The sequence below is a fragment of the Macrosteles quadrilineatus genome, unplaced genomic scaffold (assembly GCF_028750875.1).
Source record: "Macrosteles quadrilineatus isolate MER2022 unplaced genomic scaffold, UCM_ALF_1.0 Scaffold_3__2_contigs__length_128488019, whole genome shotgun sequence".
NCBI classification, from domain to species: Eukaryota; Metazoa; Arthropoda; class Insecta; order Hemiptera; family Cicadellidae; genus Macrosteles; species Macrosteles quadrilineatus.
Genome location: NW_026542596.1, coordinates 47,324,184 through 47,349,609, shown reverse-complemented (window position 1 = coordinate 47,349,609; position 25,426 = coordinate 47,324,184). Strand labels below are relative to the sequence as shown.

The 25,426-nt window shown below is 35.0% G+C and overlaps 1 protein-coding gene across 2 annotated transcripts in view; it reads left to right on the top strand.

Annotated features, from left to right (window-relative positions):
* The window catches only part of LOC128990629 (uncharacterized), a 48,676-nt gene that overhangs the window by 1,240 nt on the left and 22,010 nt on the right, over positions 1 to 25,426 (top strand). Inside the window, exons 1-2 of one of the 2 annotated variants that reach the window (XM_054413104.1) lie at positions 8,630 to 8,684; positions 22,531 to 22,717. In XM_054413104.1, coding sequence (XP_054269079.1) covers positions 22,621 to 22,717 — 97 coding nt within the window. In that variant the 5' untranslated portion in view covers positions 8,630 to 8,684; positions 22,531 to 22,620. Of the gene's footprint in view, positions 1 to 8,629; positions 8,685 to 22,530; positions 22,718 to 25,426 lie in introns of those variants that run through there. The other variant, XM_054413103.1, reaches the window with a different exon arrangement.

Genomic DNA, 25,426 nt, shown 5'->3' with positions numbered 1-25,426 from the left:
AACTGATTTACAAAGTGATTGAATTTAAACACGAAAACAAAACTTAAAAGTTAATATGGGTTTGAACCGCTTCGTTTGCACTCACGTTGACTTAGTAATAAATGCCACTGGCTTATAGAAAATAAATAAACTCATTAACTTGATTTACTTTCTTTTGTGAAATATGTATTCTGAAGAGATTTTGCAATTTTCTTGTTCTATTCCCCCAAGTTGTTCGATTTAGTGATTTAGGAAATGAGAACCCAGCAACTTTTCCAAATTTTGATTGCAGATATTTTGACGTTATTAACTCAAATTAAAGGTTTATAAACAGCTGATCAGGGTAAACATTATCACTATACAACCTACGCAATTTAGTCAGTGTTTCGTGATCATTGACTCGAATATTGTGTATGTTTTTTTTTTGTTTTTTTTGGAAACAACTATAGAACATTAATGTAGGAATTCGGACGAAATAGATGTAGGGGGTTTTTATAGTAAAGTTACAAAAAGTAAAAAGTATAAATCTAACAGTACTGTTATAACGGAAACGCAACCCCAGTTGGCAACAATTATGTAATTATTGTATACATACAGTACAGTGTGTTAGAAAAGTCCCGAAACGGGACTTATTTTTTAACATATGTTTAACCATTATATATCAAACAGTATAAATTGGTATATCGATTATACTTACTAATAAAAATCCACTTTTTTCAAAAACTATTTTTTTTTTATAAAGGGGGCAGTCCATGAGGAGGAGTAAGTGAAAAATCAATTTAAGCATAGGTTTTTATGGATATACAATGCCGCAAACCCGACCTCAAAAGGTCGACTCTTTTAAAAAATGATGGAGTTTTAAAGTTTCTCTGAAGTTATACCAATTAGTGGTACCGTTAGAATCGGAAATAAACAGTAGGCCTACAACAACATTATCAATAGGATTTTCGAGATAGTGTATTATTCTTTAAAACTCATTAGCCGTTACATCCCTGATATTCTTTAAAATTTGTTGTTTACATTTCTACTGACCTTTCAACTCTAGTGTGATTCACTGTTATCTTATCAACTGAGGGTGAACAGCGTTCGAAAAGGGACGCTTTTAACGCCGCATGGTGAATAGTCAACTTTTTGATGCCGGGTTTGCGACATCATTTTCTAATGTGGTGTGCATATCAATCCATGCTTACATTTACAATTTCCACTTGCTCCTCGTATGTCGCCCACTTTATGAGATAATAACCACAGTTCCTTTAAAGAAGTGGATTTTATGAACAATTAATAATAACTACAAATTTACTAGGGTTGCTTTCAGAGAGGTGAAAGCCAGTTGAGCGGAACAAACGTGATTTGATATTTGTATAAGTAACTAAATGTAAAAAAGTCAATAGATATACTAATGCTTGTTTTATTGATACAAATTATAATAATTCAAATTTGTTTTAACTACATCTTGTTATTCAGATACCTCGCCAGAAGTGAATATGGTAGTTTTGACCAGAAAAATATTACAGTAGTTGGAATCTGATATTAACATCCATAAAGGGCATTCAAGTATAAAAAAGAAAGGAAATTTAACATTCAAATTCAACTGTAGCCTAGAACAAAAACATTGGACTTCATTTTTCACCCTTACAATCAGTTAAAGTATTTAAGTAAAGTAAACGAGTATTAAAGTATAATATCAGGAGGGGAAATTTGACATTTAAATTCAACTGTGCCACATAACATTGGTCTTCATTTCAACCATTGCAATCAGTTAAACTCGGCTTTCTTTGCTGGAAATAGTTTATGATTGTTAATACCAAGAATTCTTGATGGAGGATATGATTGTAATGTAACTGGAATGTAGGTCTTCTACCATTATTGGGACAATTTAAGGTCCAAATCCAAATGCTCTTTTCTTTTGGTCTGTATGTAGTAATGTAGTAATTTGCTAGTATCATTGACTTTATATAAAGTCAATGCTAGAATACTGTAGATGGTTTGTTAAGACCATAATGCAAGCATTTTTGAAATCGTTTCCCTGTTTAACCAACTATTCCAAAAAATAAAAAAATAATATGGTGCAACAGAAATAAATAAACCGATCACCTACCTATAACCTACACTTTACCTTCCTAATCTAACGTTACTTCAAAACACTTAATGTAGTCACGAATACTCATAAACCCCGACCTACCTCCCCACATGCCTAAATTAGATCAGGGTTCAATCTGCGTTTTATTAATAAGTGTAATAACTTACTGTATCGTCGATGTAATTCAACATAATATAACCTGTAAGGTATTATCGGATTAAATATCGATTTCGATGCGGTTCAATATATCGCTTATTAAATCCTTATTTCTAACATTGACTGTTTATAATCAGCTGGCAACACAAATAGGTGCCCAAGAGTAAGTCGAGTAGTCACTGCGATTGCGATATGCTCCGCGCATTGAGAAAGTAGTTCCGTCTATTTTCGCAATTTGTAGTGAAGTCCGCGCCTTAAAAAATGTTTTAACGGTATTTTCTTGTTTATTAAGATCATAGGAATGATTTTAAAACGTTTAAAAGAAAAGTCTAGAAAGTTCAGAAATACCTTATGATTCTCTTGTTTACATTTTTCTTGTAAACAAAAAACTGTCATATGGCTACTTTAGTCCCATAAGCCTAATGTTAAAAATTGGAAATTTTAAGTTCGTTTTAAATTGCATTAGCATTATCTAATTGAAATTTGTTTGTTTAAAAACCATCTCACTATTAGTCTAAGTAATTTTGTTAAGTTTGGCTGAAATGCGTTCAGCCGTTATTGAGTGATGTTTCTCTATTTGTTGCATTGAAGTTGATCCCAAAGAGCTTCGCTCGCTCCGCTCAATAAAAACATTCCGGAACTTTTCGAACATACTGTATATTCGTAAAATAGTGTTAATGATGATGAAATCTAGTAAATTTATTTTTCAAACGTCGTGAACCATGTTCGGGCATATAAGAAAAACTATTGTCAATAATGTAAACACAATATATTAAACATCATCTTATTAAATTGTAATATCTATGTTACTTTAGTTGTTATTAAATAACAAATACATACAAAATTTGTTTGTAGTTTATCCTTTGGGCGAGTCTCATACTCAAGCTCTAAGTTTTGGAAGTTTGGGAAATGAGTCAATATCAATAAGTCAATATTGCCTGTGTTCATTTTTTGTGTTATTTTTGTGTGATTTTTGTGTAATACCACCATTCCTTAAGAGTTTAAGCTAAATAGCTCACAAAACAAACATATCATCATTCACTATACACGGTTTATTATTCATGATTATTCATATAGATTAGCTCATTCATACTTCGTTATTTCTACTCGAAAACTGACAACTACTTTGAAATGGGAATGGAACACACTTCTACATAACTCTTGGATTTGTCAATCATAGTTCAACCATAGATAAAACAGTCTATGGTTCAACTGAAGACTACTTCGAGACGTGTTTCTGTACAGAATAAGTTAATAGCGTTGTCATGTTTCCTACATTTATTTATTGCTGTTACGCCTAATTTAAAACCATACTAAACCAATAAATTGTTCTATCTGTAAACATTGCTTGTACTCTGGCAAAATAACTAAAAAGTTATAAACACGTTAATAGAAAAAAATAACAGAGAACAGAATTTATCTTTTATATTTATCATTTCGCATTGTTTGGCTTATGCACCATTTATAGTCTTGAATTATATCTGTACTCAAACTTAACATGTCTGCATGGTTGAAATAGTGTTCGTCCAATCGACACGGATGCACGGGCCATAACACGAGCGTGTAATAGTGTACTAGCTCTGTTGTTTCGCCGTATCAAAATATCACATGTTCCTAAAAAATCATTCACAAAGAGTCTTCAACCCAAACATTTACTCGTGTAACACCAATTAATTAATGTTTTAACTACACCACTTCCACGAGATAATTTTAGACCTTAAAGTTCACTTACTTGCCTTAGCAAGTTTTGTTGTTTGTTTGGTCGCGTTATCTGTATTATTCAAAGTCTACAGGCTAATCAGATGTAAACAAAACAGTTTGAAGTTTATACAAATCCGCGGAAACTTCTGTTTGTCTAAGTGATGGTGCAAAATCGATGTATCCTGTATAGATGCCTAGGGTGCAGTAAAATACTAATTATAGCCTATTATATTATACGAGTCAACTGAGGAACCAAGACTGTGATGTATCGGGTGCGCGTCTCCAGTTCTATTCATTCTTGCGACATGCCCCGTGCTTATTGAAAAGTTTAACAAACAGGCCTTCGAGATCCATGTTGACGGACGGGTGCAAGATTTCAAAAAAATATGTTACCAATCTCTTACAAAATGTGTAAAAAATATTTAAATAAGTTGCCAAGATATTTACTCTCTATGTTGCATATGGAGAAAACAAATTGATATAGACCAGAAGTCGTCCAGTGGTCGAAAGCTCGACCAAAAATTTGTAAAGTACAGACTTCATTATTTTCACCCCACGTTGTAAATACCAATCAATGTGATCAAATGGCTTGAATTCGGAATCTAAGAAAGAATTTCAAATCCATGCGCAGCTTTCGGGAAGAATTTTGAGTAACCTGCATTACCTTGTCGTAGTAGCATTGTAACGTATCATCCTTGGCAATCCTTTTACTTGGGTAGGGCTGACTCGATGTCCAGGCATTACAACCAAATCTTTAGTCATCATATTGAACTGTACCCAAAGCTAAACAAAAACCACCTAATTTTATGAGCACTGTAATCATTTTCAGTCCATGTGATCATATCTAGTTTAGCTTTGATACAAACCATTGATCGACACATTGGGTTTGTTGAACTCAGACTCTCTCCTGAGGCACAATAGCGACTGTTATCCTTCCTGCAGAGATCGTCCCATTTACCTACACAGTTATGTAATGTGCTGACGGGAAGTCTTTGTCGGATTTTGTATGACTTTGGATTTAAGATATGGCGGGAAGTTTTGCCGGCTTTTTGTATGACTTTGGATTTCGACGCTGGTTTGGATTTCAGCTCTGACGGGAGTTTTGCGGGGTTTTGTTATGACTTAGAATGTCAGCGCTGGTGAGAAGTCTTTGCCGGAGTTTGCCCATTCTAATTTCTTTATTCTTTTACTTGTATTTATTATGTACATTATGCATGTAAAACATGGATCAACTTGCAAACGAATGCTTATTAGATCTGGTAAAATACGCACATACTCGTAGGTGACGTCCCCATCTCAAATGATAATGATATATCCGGGTAGTGGGGTTATAATTCTTGCATGAAAAAAAAACGCTTGCCGGATAGGCTATATGATAAATCCAGAGAAAAAAGTCAAACTTTTGATGGTACGAAACTGGATACAGCTTCCTTGATCATTGCGTTTCAATGATCAAGGGTAAAGAATCTGTTGATCGTAGTCAGTAATAAAGCGTCATAATCATAAAGCGTACTAAAAGTTAATGCAAGTAAATAAGTAAATGTTTATGAGTTATTTCAACCGTAGCTGAAATCCTAATAGGGGTACCAAACAGATTTTCGTGGGGGGAGGGTGAAATCCGTAGCACCACCACAGTCTGGTGAATGTTTAGGTCCTTTTCTCGTTTAAAAAATCCTTCTGTTTTTTTTTTTTTCAACTGAACTAATACATTTTACAGTCCAATTACTAAGAGAGGCCAAATAAGTGTGTTATTTAATCTAAAAAGCTTCTTGATGTATTAACTGTTATCAGCACGACTTTAAAGAATACTAAGCCAGTAAATATATTTACACTAGGACCGTGTACTTAGTGATTTTGACAGCAATTGTGAGATATGTTACCCCATATGAAAGTGGTGCCATCCATCAGTTGCAAACTGTAAACTGTTTGGGAACACAACACTCGCTGATATCCATTGACGAATTAGTTTTAATCGACGTAGGATGATGAGCATTTTGTTTAAACGAGATGAAATGCACTATTTTATTATCCCTCTTGAAGAATTGATAGCTTCTCATTAGCAAAAATACTGGTTCAATACGTTTGACTTTAAAGATGAGAAGTAAATGCAAGGTTTCCCGTGATTGTTAACAAATAACCAACTTATTTACGAAGGAAGTTCCGTTGTGTTTTGCGGCAAAACCTCCCTACGGAAACTGCACAGCAGTGAGTCATATTGAGTCACACTGTTTTCCTCACCAAGACAATAACCTTATTAATGCCTTATTGTTTGTAAGTAATAGTATATTACGTTACTAGTCCTGAAAATAAGTGTTTACCGGACGAGTGTGGTCGTTCCCGTGCGAGACGAAGTCGAGTACGGGATTACCATACGAGTCCGGTACACACATTTTGGACGAGTTACGTACGATAGTTTACGCCATACTACTAAATCTGTACAAATCCTAATATATTTTCACCAACTAAAGGACTAAAAATCACTAGTCATAACCTCTAAGAGAGGTTATGTTTTTGTTTATAACCATTCATTGTCACCTAAATATAGTATAATCAGCTGATTGGTGTCCGGCAAAACTCATTGCAGCACAGTAGTACGCAATGAAACCCCATTTGAATAAGCTGGCGGCAAACAGCTGTTTTCTGGACTAAATCCTTGCGTGGGAAGTTCGTCAAAATAATGTAGTGTGGCGTAAACACCATTGTTGAACAATACAAACAAAATGAAACGTCCATTAGTTTTTGATTAATAATCGATCAAAACTTAAATTAGGCATACACGCACCCGGCATCTGTCCTTAGTGGTTTATAAAGCTTCTAGCAGTTACCCGGCACGCGTTGCTGCGCTAACAACTATTATTTTAAATTGTAATTTGTTCTTTACGATAAATAGTATTCATATTATTTCAGTTCCTTCTTTTAATGACAGAGTAATGTGGTGGGTTAATGACAAATTGGGAGAAATTTTAATACCTGAGATAGCACGCACGATTATTATTAACTTAATAAGTTATGTTAGATTGTGTGGGTATAGAACAAAAGATAAAAATATTAAGGCATTGTCATCCCTCTTATTGTGTATAATAGTTTGATACAGGTTTTTACTTTTTTATGTTTACATATTTAATACAGTAGTGGGGAATTTAAACTGTGATGAGTGCACAGGTGTGCTGCGATTGGGGTTTAGTATATTTGGACTTACTTATCCAAAAGTAAAATAGTGTTCTCCCATTCTGTGGAAACATTGTGGCACTATTTCAATCATGACTAATACAGAATGTTGTGATTCAAACCTATTCAACCCTACAAAACAGTTGGTGAAAGTAAACATCTAATTTTAATTTATTTGTAAACATTGTAATACCAAAAGTCTGACATTGGACCCCTTGAAATCCTCTGGGGCGTAGCCCTTTTGACGGATCTGCACCAAACTTTACACAAACCATCCTTAGGAATCTTAATAACGCCTGAAAGTTTCATTACAATCTTTTGAGCGGTTTCGGAGTCCATAAAGGTACATAAATACAATGTTCCTCTCTTATAGATATAGATAATGACATCTTTTCATGTATAACCTTGTGGTACTAAGTATTTTGTTCCTGTTTTTTACTGCGACGTAAAAATGTAAATAGCTGCATTTAATTTAACTTAGTTTTATTTCATAGGACCTAATAACATTATTTTGTTTCCTTACAATATCCTTGTTTGTTGCATCTATCTATAGTTTGTTGTTGGTAAACTTCATGTTTCGTGACAACTGCCACATCATTAGATTAATCCTCTTCTCAGGGTAGTCGTAAACTTAAAATAGAAAACATAAAACAAACGTACGTAACGAAATAGAAAACATTTATTTGATCAGCCGTCGCGGTGCGTGCACGCATTTGTTCGGGCTGGTGGCAACTCACTACTCACTGATGATGTGGTAGTTGCCACGAAACATATTGTAGTTTACCGGTTTACCAACAACAAACAAGGAGATTGTTGGGTAACAAAATAGTTTTATTACTGTAATGTAATATCCAGAAGTAGGACGATGAATTCTCATAGGACCTAATATCTAGGACGACTGTGTTTCATATTTTCACAACATTGTCGCCTATGAAATTATACCTTGTTTCTGCTTTTCCTATATTTTTATAAACCATTGTCGTTATTTTCCTTTTATAATTTATTTTTCGGTATCCCATTTTATTGTTGTGTCTTATTCGTCCCTTGTTTTAACACGATGTGGCAATATTAAACAAAAATTAAAGCAAAAAAATAAAACGACGCGTCCTCCTTCTCTGTCAACTTACCCCAGCCGGACACCGTTTATTTCAGGTGGGTCTTCCACAAGCTGCAGTACATTAGTAAGCTTTACATGGAGCGTGTGTCATATTTTAAGAATACACGTTGAAAATATTTATGCAGCTTCATTAACAATGCAGTTGCTACTCCAGCAGTTGTCCACGATGTTTCAAAAGTTCTTTGGTAGTTCACAAGAAACTAAGTTGACAATAAGCCCTGCAAAATGCAGTAAAGAACATAATTACTTGACAAACCACGAAGCTGTGAAGAGCTGTCAAGTTAGAAATAGGAGCGCAAACGGGTCAAGTACATTCGCCAAAACTTGAATCTAAGTTAGCATTCACACAGCGCCAACTACGACCTTCCGACCGTCCTCAGACCCCGGGGCATTAGGCAATTGTCGCGCTATCTATAGGCATAGTCATAGTCCACTTGAGACTCAAGTCACTCCTTCGACGACCACCACCAGTGCTTGGACCATGTAAGTCTGTAGTTTTAACGTTAACTTGTAAAAACAGGGAAGAGAGATAATACAACCATTTTGTTGGACAAAGATTGATAAAAGAATAAATAAGTTAGGAAATGAATTATTGTGTGATGACTTCCATTTTATACTTATGCAGTTGAATAAATTACTCATAACTTTCAGATTTTAAAATATTTTAATTAATTTAATTTAATAAACATTATTCTGAGCATGCATTAACAGATAAGTGTCAGGTCTGAAAACATTATATTATGTATGCCTACTGTGGTCTGGTCACGCTTAGCAGCGTGATGGATATAAATAAGCATCTTCCTTACACCACGGCGTCTGAAGAGACCAAAGGGTATCAGAATGAGCGGCAGTAAACAAAATAAGTGTTGTCTGTGTTATCAAGATATTTAGAGTTGTCACTCTATGGAGTATGTAAACAATGAAGTGGCAGATGGCAGTACAGTTTAACCACAGTGTAATCTCGCTGGCAGCGTGGGGTAGTGGTCAGTGTTACGGTCATGTGTTGTGTTGTGTTGAACAGCAAATGAACATAATGTAATATGCTGACAACTGCCTCACCAGTGGGCTTTGATGTGATGTGCTACCAGTTGCCTCAGCAGTCAGCATCAATGGACTGAAAAGAGTTATGATGCCGTCAGTTGCATGCATCAGCATCGGTGGACTGTGATGTGATATTATATCTTCTGCATCAGCATAAGTGGTCTGTGATGAGATGCGCTGTCAGCTGCATCAGCAACTCTGGACTGTGGATTTGATAAGCTGGCATCTGTATCAGCATTCGTGATGTGATATGATGTCAGCTGCATCAGCATACGTGGACTGTGATGTGATATGATGTTAGCTGCATCAGCAACTGTGGACTGTGGTGAGATAGGTACGCTGTCAGCTGTATCAGGATCAATGGTCTGTGATGTGATATCTTATCAGATGCAACATCAATGGTCTTTGTATGAGATATACTATCACCATCATTAGACCGTGATGTGATAAGGTATTATCTGTATTAGCATCAGTGGACTGAGGATGTGATAAGTTATCATCTGCATTAGCATCCGTGGACTGTAGATGTGATAAGCTGCATCAGCAAGTGGTATGTGATGCGATGGTACGCTATTACTATTAGTTGCATCAACATCAATGGACTGCGCGATATAATGAACAGCTGAAGCAGCAACAGTGGACTGTGTATGATATATGGCATAAGCTACAGCAACATCAGCTGATTGTGATGTGATCAGCTGCAACATCAATGGTCTTTATGTGAGATATACTATGATCAGCAGCAGTGGACAGTGATGTGTTATGCCGCGCACGCCGTCAGCAAATTGTCGTCGCATTTGATTGTACCCATCATTATCCGAGGGCCATTGTGGGCGCAGGATGTTGCGAAACTAGATTGGCCCTAGCCTGACACTCCCCGAGGCAAAAACATGCCATTTCTCTTGTTTTTAGAATTTCGCTTTCAAATGTTTAGTATTGTTATAATAAAACTCGTAGACGTACGAGTGCTGTTGGTTGACTCAAAAACAAAAATAAATGTCGTCGCAGAAGTAAAGTAAAGTCAAAAACTTGTCTTTACTTTTAGTTTGCATTAGTAAGCGGGCTATTATTTGATACTGTCTCTCAGGATAATGTTGGATAATTGATCACATAATTAAAATACACCCAGCCACGGTGTAGCTATAAAGATTTTCTCATAACTAAAATACCCCCACCGCAGCAAACCTGCAGACTAAGCGAATTTCAACTTGTCTGATTACATTTTTACTAAAATATTTCCATAAAGACGTAATTATTCCCAATTTAAATAACACTAGATTTAACGAGTGCTTAGGTTTGCTGCTACGGGGAAGGTGAAAAGTATTTTTTGACCATACGTCAATAGTATAGGATGAAATAAATGAATTTGTCAAATTTTATCAACATATATCCATAAACAAGTAAACTGCAACAGTTTCCTTTCTCTCCATAAGAATAACATGGGAATTTATATTACACTATTTTTGAATTTTCTCCGTGACCGTTAGGCATACAACAGCGCTTCGATATACTAAATTATTTCTTTTTTCAAGCTCTACAAAACGGTTTGAAAAGAAATTGCAACATTTTTTGTTTTTAGGGTCAAAAATGGGAAACCCCATTTTTACCCCATAAAGCCCCGTTACCATGGTCCGTTTATGCTGGTTCGCGAACTCGTTCGAATAGGTTTATCTAAGTAGGTTTACATGTTTGTACTAAATTTCATCAAAATCGGATCATTTTTGCTCGAGTTATCGCGCTAACGGACACATATATAAATATATATGTATTAATTTGAACGGATGGTGTTTTTGGCCTCTAGTGACCTCAAAACGAAAAATTAAATCGGTCCCGGGTCCAGGTCTTACCATGAGTACTACGCTAATAGCTTATTCCCTATATGGGAAATTCGCCAAAAAGTACTTTCTTGGGTTTGTTAGGGGTTTCTTCTGCTGAGAGATTTAGTTTAAACATTTTTGACGAAAAGACATAATTTCGCTCAAAAATATCTACCGTCTAATACGTAAGTTTAGATAACATTTAAAAAATGAAGGTCCTGTGGCAGTGGCGTTTATTAGTTGACGGATCTGATTAACCCTCTCGGCTGTTGGCTGTTGTGTCCGTTCGTTGCAAGACCTCTCCAATGTAGATGGTCAGTTCAGTGATTATCTCATTGCGCTAATAGACAAGGTAGTAGACAGCTGTCTGCGATTATTTCATACAATTACACAATAAAACCGGTTAAGGTTCGACGTGAGAGGTCAGTGATGTGTGTTTATTTTTTATTGCAGCGTGTATTACATCACAAACGATCGTAGATTTAATTCATACATTAGATTATCATGGGTTTATATAGTTATATAGTCCCACCTCATACATAAAATACCCCCGTTGCAGCGAACCTGCAGACTAAGCGAATTTCCATTTGACTGATTGGATTTACACTGAAATGTCTTCTTAAAAATATAACATTTATTCTTGATTTAAATAGAATTAGTTTAACAAGTACTTAGGTTTGCTGCATCAGGGAGGGTAAAACTGTTTTTTTTGTTTGTAAAATGTGAATAGTTAGTAAGAAATAAAAACATTTTCCAAATTTGATCAAAATATGTTCACAAACAAGCAAACTACAACAGTTTACTTATTCTCCATAAGAATAACATGGGAATTTTAAATGTACAATTTTTTGGTATTTTCTCCGTAACCATTAGGCGCATAATAACGCTTCAATATACTAAATTATTTGTTTTTTTAAGCTCTACAAAATGGTTTGGAAAGAAATTGCTAAATTTTATGTTTTTTGGGTCAAAAATGGGAAAAACCTATTTTTACCCCATAAAACCCCCCGTAAACCCCCGTTCCCATGGTCCGATCATGCTGGATCGCGAACTCGTTCGAATAAACGTACGTTTACACGTTTGTACCAAATTTCATCAAAATCGGATCATTTTTGCTCGAGTTATCGTGCTGACGGACATATATATATATATATATATATATGAATTTGAACGGATGGTGTTTTTGGCCTCTAGGGACCTCAAAACGAAAAAAAATCGGTCCCGCGTCCAGGTCTTACCATGAGTACTACGGTAATAGCTTATTCCCTATATGGGAAATTCGCTAAAAAGACTATTAAAAAATCTGTCAATACGAAAATATTTGTATTGTAGTATAATATAATACGTTTTACCTATCAGTTGCATCAGCATCAATGGACTGCGCGATACAATGACTGATTTGATAATAAGCAAGATTAATTTAGCCTATAGACCGATAATAATGTGTATTATACTCATATTATGACCAGAATATGAACAACGTATGAAAACAAAGCGAGATTCATTATGTAGGCTTGTGACTAAGACCAGCTGTTAGTTTATCTAGAACCATTTTTAAAGCCTCAAAGACATTCAAAGAAAACGGAATCCAGTTTCGAACAATCAAAACGTTTATGATCTCAGGATTATTGAACTGGCGACTTTGATTACAACCACTCAGCTACCTAGTGGACAGAGTATATCCCAATTTCAAATACATTTTAACTTGTCAATTTGAAATGTTTGACAATAAGCTATCCACATACTATTTATTTGATGCTACACAACCAACTTAAATGTGCATCTGTCTCGGTCTCATATTCAAGAACCTGACAACAGATAAACCTACATGATTACTAATTTTCCTTTTTAACCAAAATATGTTTTGTTATAATTTGGAAATGTACCCTCCTTGCATATAAAATAAAGACACAACACACATCTTTTTATGGAAGTCATTATTTGTATTGTATTTCCAGTATATCAAACCGTTGAAGTAAAATTATTAACAAGGTAGTTGTGTCGTGGGGAAGTAGCCGTTATAACTTGGTTTAGCTTATTTGTTTTATTACATTCTTGTAGTGGCAGTAGAGTAGGAGTAGGCCATCACGATAATTTGCCATCCATAATCGTATCAGTCCAAAAGAGTTCTGCTCCAGTTGTTTACGAATTTAACTGCTACTATTTGTAGTGTAAATTGATCCAAGAGTTTTTTTGTCCTAGGACGCTAGGCACAAGCCTGGAATTGTTTTTTCACATTACTTCAGGCTAGACCTAGGGGTTGCGGCAGTATCACTTACAGGTAGTTAAAATCAATTGGTGGTTTGGCGGGGTTTGAACCCGGGACCCCAGGAGCCGGAGTCCCGCGCTCTAGCCATTAGACCAGCTCGCTCCCCCGATCCATCAGTATTAGATCTAGTCACTGTGTAACTAAAGATCTAATATCTACCAGTAAGTTGTTTGTTGTTGAGAAACTGTTGTGGTTGTTTAGTTTGTAATCGCTGCGACCTTTCAACAAAACAATCACGTAACTAAAATTCTCTCAACTCACAACAAACAATGCGATGCAATTACAGGACAAAGCGTGAGAACGAACAAACCAAGGTGTAGGGCCTACCTTACTAAGTCACATGTCTTGTATTGGTCGCACATCACTGTGTGTCATTTCCATCATGCAAGGTTTAGAGCTATTTGGCGTAGGTCTCATGGTAAGATCTGGACCCGGGACCGATTGGCTTTTTTTCATTTTGATATCCCCAGAGGTCAACACACTATTCGTAAAAAATGTATCTGTACATATATAAAATGTGACCGTAAACACGATAACTCGAGTAATATTTGTCCGAATTGGATTAAATTTTGGCTTGAACCAAGGCCGCACTAGATATACTTGAACCAAGGCCCTACTACTAGAAGTAGAAATAGTGGGGTCTTCCTTGAACGAGTAGGTAGCATAAACTTGAATGAGTCCGCGAACCAGCAAGATCGGGCCATGAGAACGGGGTGTGATGGAGTTTTTCAGTTTTAAAAATTTAGGGATTTTATATTGTTACCATTTAAACATAAAATGGCCAATTTTCATTAAAGCCATCGTGTAGCTAGAAACAAAAAAAATCTTAATTCGAAGCATTGTGGTACACAAAGCAACATATTACATTTCGTCTTGTTTAGTATTTTGGTCTTACGTCGTAGGGATTGAAGGATATATCAGATTTTTTTTAATAAAAAACTGTATATGCGTAGTTAAAATTCCTTATTATTATGGAAAAAATACAACTGGCGTAGTTTGTTTGTTTATGGATATTTGTTAGTAAAATTTGACAAATTGATACTGTATTTCATCCTACTATATTAACATTTGGTCAAAAAACACAAAAGTAAACAAAAGACTTGTAAATGCGTTTATAACAAGCCATCCACAGTACGAACAAAAATTACAAATTACAGTATAAAGGGTAGACATCAGTTGTTACTATTAAGCAAAGATTACACTGAAGATTACTCGATAAAGGGCTGCAATGGAAATAAATCATACCGAGCCATGGCTCGGTCCCCAGTTACTGATAATTAATATAACTTAAAAGGTGGGGCACTTCTTTAACGGATTTTCAAACTTTTTATTGACCATATGTACCTGTATAATAAGTATTTCTGTAAGTTTTCATACAGAACCTGTTTTAAGTTATACTCTATTAAACTAGCCTGACTTTTGAATGTATAAACGGTAAACTTATTCTATACTTACAGAAACATTACATGTAAAATAATTTCGTGTTGGATTAATAACAGTCAAAAGTCATTGTTGTATGATTCACATTTCTATTCATTATCTTTGACTATAGATACAACTTCAGTATCCAATAGTTAAAGACATTATCAATGCAATAGCTATTTTTGTGTATTCAAATTTTTTCTAAAGGTTCCGTAATTTGTAGGGGGATTATTGCGGCAATTTTCCATCACAATTATCCATTAAAACAAGTTTTAGAAACTCTAATCTGATTCCGTCCGGTAAGAAAAGTACCTTAAACATAACTGTGGTACGGGGTTTTATTACTTTTGATTGGCGATGTCCGCAAAGATCCGTCAAATTTTATAAGATTACCATCTTCAAACATTGAAACAAAGTTAAAGGTGAATTTCCTAAGTGATGTTTTCCTCTCGCAGTAAATATTACATAGTTTTAGTAGTGAGAGTTTGCTAAACTGAAATTAGAAGTCGAATTCGCAAAATTAGTGTCATTTAGCGACCCAACGTCAAGTACTAACGAATCACGTGATCACGGATATAGTTATGCCGCGCCGACTCTTCTAGATACTTTCTCTTCCGTCCATGATGAATACACTTTCATTTAGCAGCAATCGAAAACTATTTTATTCTAGTTTTATGTTAGTATGTTAAACCATATTGTTTGCACCTGATAAAAGGATTTAATGATTCGTAAACTCGGTGCAGTGACGAGAACGGGTAGTTAATTATTTAATTGAAACCTGTATCGGTATTTTTTTGTTTTGTTATCATTGTTTACAGAGGTTGATGGTGTATTTTACTTTGCTTTTGCCCGTTACCATGGGTTACAGAGGCAAACTGATATTTGTTCTTAAAATGGTTACTTGATCTAGAAGTATTCTGGTGAAAATTAAATTCAAACGAAATAACCGTGTATTTATTCAACAATAATAAAACCTCTTCATAAATAATAATTTACGCCACACTACATTATTTTGATGAACTTTCCACGCAAGGATTTAGTCCAGAAAACAGCTGTTTGCCGCCAGCTTATTCAAATGGGGTTTCATTGCGTAATACTGTTCTGCAATGAGTTTTACCGGACACCAATCAGCTGATTATACTGTATTTTCGTGGCAATTAGTGGTTATAAACAAAAACAGTCCTTTAGTTGGTGGAAATATATAAGGATTTGTACGGATTTAGTAGTATGCCGTAAACTATCGTACGTAACTCGTCCAAAATGTGTGTACCGGACTCGTATGGTAATCCCGTACTCGACTTCGTCTCGCACGGGAACGACCACACTCGTCCGGTAAACACTTATTTTCAGGACTAGTAACGTAATATACTATTACATCCCCTGTTATAGTATAGCTCACTTATACGCATCACACCGCACGTATTTTTAATAATGTTTACAGAACCATTAAGTTTTATCCAAATTAGCAAAAATTATAATTTGTACAACACCATAAAAATTAGAATGGAACCTAGATTTATGTAACAGTTGCGCTAAACTGTCACTGGCGCTCCGGTCACTGTGACGGATCGGTAACCGTTACATTTTGACACAGGCGGAATGGCTTTCAGACACACGCTTCCGTCCGCGTTCGCGTATAGTTATAATTGTACCGTTAGTTGAAATAAGCCAATGATCCCGCAATACGGCAGTCGACGGCGCTGGGTTTGAACTGAAAGAATATTTCTGGTTGATTTGAACGTCAAAGATTTAACTGATCAATTAAACTTGGTCATTGTAAACTAAACAAAATTTTATCCAGTTAAAACATTAACACACAAAGTTAGGGTCACATTCTTTAATCAGTTGTGCCTTTCCGAGGACTGTATATTTATTGAAATAAATTTCGTAGCTATGCACGCCCTATGAACGTTCTTTTCTGGTAGAGTGCATTAGTAATGTAGTTCTGTCCAACATGTATGTTCTTTTGATAAGATCCTTTTGAATTGCTGCGCTCTATTGCCAAGTATGCATGTTGCCAATGGTCATCCCGAAGATGACAGAGGATTCCGCAACGATAGCCCAAGTGTTTGTCCGTGGATATCTGCATGAAAAACGTGAATTTTGTTGTTATTCTAGGTGGATTATTCAAGGCTGGATTCTTAACACGGTACGAAGCTTATAGCATTTTCGAACAAAATATTCTTATTTTTAAACCAATAAAAACTAAATCTACTGCTCTAGGGGACATATTGACCTGTCCTGATGGAAAACTGTTAACACAACATTGCAGATCTGTGTGGATGAGGTAGTTAAGCATACGGTTATCTAAACGTCATTGATCAATTGATTATGAGTATCACACAAATACAATAGATGATGCTTTCACTACAAACGGGCCACCTGTCTTTGTAAAATATTTTTTACTCCCATCTCGAAAATATATATAGAGTGTTTCCAAATTTTCTGGACATATTTTCTGGACTTGTTCCTTGGGCTAAAACAAACATAAAATACCCTCATTAAGTAGATAAAATGTCTGGATTTCTGTTTGTTGGTCTGTTTGTGATTTTTAAGAATTATTTTATATCATAGGCATTTTTCCAGATAGAAATTTCAAAATGTTGATAAATGTGTATTTTAGTAGGTAAAAAGAGCTTACCACGTTTCGTTTCAATATCTCAAGCCGTTTCAATATGGCGGCCATTTAAAATCGTTAACGCGAAATTTCATGAAAACCATTAATTTTTAGAAAATTGTTCATCGGATCAAAAATAACGAATTTAAATCCAAATCAAATGAGACCTTGTTTGTTAAAATCGGATGACAAACAACCGAGTTATAAGTGTTTTTCTACATTCGGTTACGCGATGTACTAGGACTTCCATATTGTTTATTTGTTTAAAATGGCAGTCCTATTAAATTGCGTAACTGAATGTAGAAGAAAAACTGATAACTCGGTTGTTTGTCATCCAATTTCAACAAACAAGGTCTCATTTGATTTGGACTTAAATTATATATCTTTGATTCGACGAACAATTTTCTTAATATTCACGGTTTTCATGAAATTTGACATTAAATATTTGAAATGGCCGCCATATTGAAATGGCTTAAGATATTGGAACGAAACTATGTAATCTCTTTTTACCTACTAAAATACACATATATACCAATTTTGGAATTTACATCTTGAAAAATGCCCAAGATATAAAGTAATTCTTAAAAATCACAAACAGACCGACAAATAGAAATCTAAGCATTTCAGACCCATACTTATATGGCATTTTATGTTTGTCTTAACCCAAGGAACAAGTAAACAAAATATGTCCAGACTATTTGGAAACACCCTGTATATACCGTATCTTTTCCGGTACACCAGAACAAAAAATCAACTTACGGGTTATCCAGAAAGTAAAGAACGTTTCGTTATGACGCCGCTAGGCGCGCGCCGATCTCGTACATTTTGGTATGTGCGTACCATCGATGTATAATAACTCCCGATGTAGAGTTATATACATCGATGGTGCGTACTCGGCAACTCAGTCCAGTCGGCATCCAGCCGTGACAGTTGGAGCATTCTAGCGCTGCCCGTTTTTTCACAATTTAAACTTAAGATGAGCGCTGCAATAAAAAATCCCGCTAGTTAAGGGGTGCGGTCAGTGATACGGTTTGTGTTGGCATTAAACTTAAAATCGATAGACATTTATCGCCAAGGGTATGAAGTTCAAGGAAAAACACGTAACGATTGAAAGTTCTGAGAAAATGGTGCATTCAGATTAAAAATGGCCGATCTGACGCTCATGAGTCATGATGAAGCAAAGGGCGGACGCCGAGCATTGTGACTGATGGAACTGGTCACTAAAGTTGATGAAAAGGTTAGCAAAAACCGCCGATTCCCGATAACGGGTCTTTCGCTTTGTTGCGTGACAATTTTAAACAACAAAGTCCGTGAAAATTGAGGAAAAGTTTCGGTTTTAAGTGTTTTCCAACAAAAACCGTATCACTGACCGCACCCCTTAACTGGCGGGATTTTTTATTGCAGCGCTCATCTTAAGAGGGTTCCCTACCCCCATTGAAAAACGTCAGAAAACCGCTTCGCGCGGTATCATATAGCGATTCTAGTTTTGACATTTAAATTGTGAACCCAACACCATTTTGTACATAAAGAGTGGTTCTACTAAGTTTGCTTTTTAAAAAATGTCTATGCTTACGCAATCAAGGGCAACGACTTGTCAAAGTTAGTGTAAAGTTCACTAACTTTGACAAGTCGTTGCCCTTGATTGCGTAAGCATAGACATTTTTTAAAAAGCAAACTTAGTAGAACCACTCTTTATGTACAAAATGGTGTTTGGTTCACAATTTAAATGTCAAAACTAGAATCGCTATATGATACCGCGCGAAGCGGTTTTCTGACGTTTTTCAATGGGGGTAGGGAACCCTCTTAAGTTGAAATTGTGAAAAAACGGGCAGCGCTAGAATGCTCCAATTGTCACGGCTGGATGCCGACTGCCGACTGCGGAGCGGACTGAGTTGCCGAGTACGCACATCGCACATACCAAAATGTACGAGATCGGCGCGCGCCTAGCGGCGTCATAACGAAACGTTCTTTACTTTCTGGATCGCCTAAGTATAAGATTGAGGGATTAGTCCACTGTCAAATGTACACCCGTGTGCTCCTTGATGAGGCAGGTGTGGGAGTAGTCTTAATCTCTTCGTTTGACCTTTGAGAAATACAATTTCGATGGTGGCACTCTTGAAAATTGTGCGTTTGAACGCTGTGGGTAAAAAACAAAATGGCCGCCATTTAAAATGTTTAAAGTCAAATTCCATGAAAACCAGCTATTAAAATAAAGTTTTGCAACACATTATTTAAAGTCCTTTTTATTCCAAATCGAATGACACTTTATTTGCGAAAATCGGATAATAAATAAAAAAGTTATGTAACTTTTGTTATTAATGCTAATTATCAAAATGGCAGTCATTTTAACACCACAAAGTTAAATTCCATAGAAACTAGTGACAAAAACATTATAAAAGTTACAAAACTTTTTTATTTATTATCCGATTTTCGCAAATAAAGTGTCGTTCGATTTGTAATAAAAAGGACTTTACATATTGTGTTTCAAAGTTTTGTTTTAATTGCTGGTTTTCATGAAATTTGACTTTAAAAACTTTTAATGGCCGCCATTTTGAAATTCGATGAGCCTAATCAAAGATTTTTTCGGAGAATGTTAATAGTTTTAGACTTAAAGTTTCATAAAAATATCTTCAAGGGCTATTGAGTTATGAGTTATTTTCAAAAAATTCAAAATGGCGGATTACGGCTAAACTAAGCCGAAATCAAAACAAATTTATACAACATTTTTGACTTATTTTTGCACATAGAATCTGAATCTGCACAGTCCACAACGCTTTACTGAAACACCCTTTATTACTTTTTGAAATATTTAACTGTCCTGGGACATTACATCCACCCTGATTAATTTTATTTATGAAAAATATAAAATTATGTTTTATGAAATAATGGTTGATCCTACATAAAAACTGTAATCATATTTTTTGTGCAGATTTAAAATAGCTACATTTTGGTATCAACAATTCTTTTGTAACCCTAACGGTTACTGATATAAGTAAGAAAACAAGTTTGCGATGGCGGCCATTTTGTTTTTTACCATTCGGCGTTCAAACGCACAATTTTCAAGAGTGCCACCATCGAAATTGTATTTCTCCAAGGTCAAACGAAGAGATTAAGACTACTCCCACACCTGCCTCATCAAGGAGCACACGGGAGCCTGTATATGTACATTTGACAGGGGACTAGATTGTAAATTACATTTGGCTGTCATTTTTCTATTGTTTATTGTGAAATCTAGTTTTCTTTATTGCGACCAATTTTTTGTTTTCAAATTACCTACGGTCCATTTTTACTAAATAGTATTGTATGGTTACGAAAAAAACACTCCCAAACGTCATGTAGTTTGAATTTGTAAGATCCCATGTTAATGTGTACCAAATACAAATACATCTTTTGTATGAAATCAGATGATTTATAGTTATAGTAATTGTTGTCATATTTTCTTCAAACTAATATATTTTAAGTACTCGGTTTCCTTCATCTTAACGATCTCGTGAATACCCCCTCGTGGTTTTTATAGGCTCCAGATAAGATAATTACATTTGTTAATGTTTACTCATAAAACTGTTATGAGTTTGCTTGTAGCTGCGAGCCACAAAACTGCCAACACGTAATAAATCTTTTTGAAATATCGTTGCTCTGAAAAACAATTTATTGGGAATCGTTTTAAAACAAAATTGACACTTGCATTGTAAAGGTTTTCCTTGCTTTGCTATCTATCTCAAAGACTTAAACAGCAGGGAAGTTCAGTGGTAGTGCTCGTTTGGTAAGTAATGTCGCAGGTCGAAGGTTCGATCCTGAGAAAAGTATGACAGTTATTTAAAACTGCCAGCTGTCCTTGATCATTGGGCTTTTATAGTCTGACTAACGAAACAACTGATCTTAACCACAAAACAAAGTCATCTTACACCATTCTTCACTCATATTTGGGTTAAAACGTCCCTGTCTGAAATGAGATTGGTAATAATAACGATAATTTGTAATATGTATTTTTTAAATTGGTTTACTTATTGAGAATTAGTTTTTTATCCGGCAAAGTCTCGTTTGTCTAATTCTTTATGAAACGATTAATTGTGCCTTCTTACTATTTCTCAAGGCACAATTAATAGTAAAGCGGACAAGTTAAAGGTGAATTTTACAATTTTTGGGCTAGGAAAAGCTCAATTTAACTAAAAAAATCTATTATTAAATTTTTCCCAGGCGATAATTTGTTATGAATAACACATTTTTACTAAGTAACTAGCTGTAACCCGCGGGCTTTGCCACGTTTAACTTCTTAATTTTCAAGATGATCTCGTTCGCATGGCTCAATCACGTCCTGGTTGAAGTTCGTTCGCTACGCTCACTTGCCTTCAGGTTAGCTCGTTCGCTACGCTCACTTGCCTTCAGGTTAGCTCGTTCACTACGCTAACTCGCCTCCAGGTTGAAGTTCGTTCGTTACGCTCACTCACATTTTGGTTGCAAATTAGCTGTTGTCATAATTATTGTAAAAGAAATAATAGTCCTGCACCCTGTTGGTAATCCTTGTAACTTAATGCTATTGAACATCATAGAACAGAACCAACTTGTTTAATTGAAACAGCTGTTAAGATTCATTAATTCGATTTCTCATAAGGTTAACATGGGAAACTCCAGAGCCACTGGGGCGGAGCCGATTGGACGGATCACGATATTGATGGTGTATAAACCTATTCCATGAAATTCTACACGTATGTACCAAGTTTCGTGGCAATCGTTTCAGCGGTGTCTGAGTTTATCACTGCCAAATATATATATATATATATATACAAACATCCTCTTTTATACTTATAGATAAGTTATCTGTATGAAACAAAATTCCAAAATTGGAAACTGAGTTTAAGTTTCAACAAAATAATAATGGAGTATGTGATTTTTATATTTGTTCGGTACTTAATTGCAAGATTTTTGCATTTTTATGAAATTAAGACTGTATATTTTATTTTCCTCCAAAATATTCTAAATGGTGAATATATTTTTTTAGTTAATCTCTGTTACAATTTATAACTGCTACCTTTTACGCAAACCACCCCTAACATTGCTATACTTACTGCTTACTGTGGTTTTATCTGAATCAACCACTTGCATCATACGTAGCTACAACGACTAGAACCATTTTTTAATTTCATTATTATTTTTCTGTTTCAGAATATGGAAGTTGAACCTTGAGCAACAATCTGATCTGACCCAGGACTGACATTACGCTTCAAACAACAACAGTAACAAAGCAACAACAACATGTTCTATCTCAACACATTTTGTAGCCGTATATCCTCGGACTTCAAACAAAAAGAACTTCTACCTCTCAAGCTTCTCTTCTTTGTCCATGCGTCAAGTAAGTGTTACTTCTTAAATTAAATTTTCTCCCAAATGGATTATTCTTATGTTTATTTTTAAATGTCAATAGATACTCCGCAGTTCTGCTTCTTATTACAAACTATTACCTAATCTATATAAAAATAACGTGTATGTTTTCTAAGTATTGTAAAATAAAAACCCACAGTAGACTGTATTGTCCCACTACAGTATAACTAAACATTTACTAAGAATAGTTGGGAATTTTAAAAAATTAAGTCAAGTAGACTGACAATTACAACAATTACAGGCTTGAACCTCCAAAATACATAAGTACATAATTAAATTAATACGTAAGAATGTTAGATATATCAAATAACCCCTGGCACATATCCTAAACAGTGATATCATTATCTCCAAAATGATATATTTAACCGAAATCTAATCCATTGAAATATTTTACTAGAAATATGAATGTTCAAATCAATAAATTTACAAACAATCAAAATAAAGTCTTTTTGGATGATGTGTTAAGAGATTTATCTATGGAGAAAATGGAATATAATAACGCAATAATGCAATTTGAATTTGGTCTCAAATCAAATCATCAAATCATCATCAAATCAAATCATTTTTATTAGCACATAAACGTACAGAGGTTATAGATAAATGCACAGGTGCTTCGTCATTCTTCTTATAACCTAATATTATATAATGCCCTTTCTTAAAATGTATTTAGTAATAATATATCATTTGATTTAGTCTCAAATCATTTGATTTTTTTTATCCAATATTTAAAAATTTTTAAAGTAGCTAAACCATTTTAATACAAGTTGTTGTACGACTTGAACTAGGCACCGGAATGGTTAAATGTGCTCTTTTGCAAATTTGAAGGTCGCTAGTTAAATTTTAATTGAGATCCCTTCTGGACCCAGATGGAGATGTCCTTTGTCATTTGGCTATCAATTAATGATTCTAAACCTCAGTCCCTAAAAAAAATTAAAAATCCAGGTTTTAGTTAAACTCGAATAAAATAACAATAAAAATCCCTCTCACTTCAATACGTATTTAAAATATAGTGGAACCTCGATAACAAGGCCCTCGATAAAAAGTGACCCTTGATAACAAGTGTCATTTTAAAATTGCCTTTACCTGTCATTACATCACATGCTATTGCAAACCTCGATAAGAAATGAAACCTTGATTTTGAAACTTTGAAACCAAGTTTTATTTGATAATCCCCATGAGAGATAAAGGTTCTACTGTAGTAGGTCTACTTCTCCAAATTATTTTTTTTTTGCTTAAAAACCAATTCAAAACTTTACTTTATACAGGGTTAAAACATTCTGGTGATTCCCTTTTAACTTGTTAATGGGTTACACCAGGAAAACTAAACTCTGCAAACATTTTGTTGGTATACCAATTTCGTCCCAAACCCCAAAATGGTTTATATTGGTGGGAGCTCAACAATTTTAAATGTTATGGGTTTTACCAGGAAAACTAAACTCAGTATTACCGTAAAAAGAAACTAAAACTACTTTTTGGTAGGTATGCCATTTTTGCCCAGGAGCCCAAAATGGGGTATTTTTGAGCAGCTCAACACTTTTAAATACAAACCCCATCAAGTGACACCTCATTTATTGGTGAGAACCAGAGGTCCCTATCTCAACCCAGTAAAAAATGGCGGCAGTTTTTAGTTTTCAGGGATTACATTTAACATTTTTGAGCTGTCCCAATATATGCTCCGTTTTGGTTCCCCAGGGGGGAATTGTGATACCAACTAAAAAGTACACGGTTTTTCTTATGGAGTGATAAGCTTTCCTGGTACAATTCTATAAAAAGGGAATATTAATGTATATTTTTAAGTGGGATCTCTGGTTTATGGAAACTAAAAACTGCCGCCATTATGTATTGAGTTGAGATAGGGACCTCTAATTTTCACCAATACTCTTTTAATCTAATGGCCTTTGAGGGGTCACTTGATAGGGCTTAACAGTAAAAAAAATTAGCTGCCCCAAAAATAACCCATTTTGAGTTTTCTGACAAAATTGGTATACCAGCAAAAAACACACTTTTACGCTGTATAGAGGTGTGCAGAGTTTTGTTTTCCTGGTTTAACCCAATAAAAAGTTAATAGGGGGTCTCTAGACTTTTTATTAACCCAGTATTATGCAGTAGTTTAAAGTACCAAATCACCCTGAAGCACTGCCATGGGTAAGGTGTGTAACAGTGTGTAGCCTCTTATAAAATCTTGAAAGTGAACGCAACAGAAGCCATGTATGTACACTTGTTTAAACTCATCAGCATCACCTTGAACCAGATTTTATGTGACAGGCTATAGTGAATAGACAACTAATACAAAAGTGTATATACAGACCTTACCTACCTTTGCAGAGAACTAAATATATTGTTTATCTAAAGTAATAGTTTAAAATATCCCTTGTTTGATTTAATCACGTTATAAAAACTCTCCTATTCTGCTTGAATAGACTACACAAACACGGCCAGAAAGAAATTTGTAACATTTTTATAAAATAAAAGTAATCCTTTATAAATTAATGTATAAAAATTTTGCAGCATTGCAACAATTCTCATTAAACCTTTTTTATGCTGTTTACAAACCGGACTCCACGGGACCGAGACCAGTCCGGATAATGGGTTTTCCGGTTAAACTGACATCCCCAAAAACTCGTTAAAACGGACCCGTTTAAATGCATACTGTATACAGTATTTGACTTAAATTTAGGAG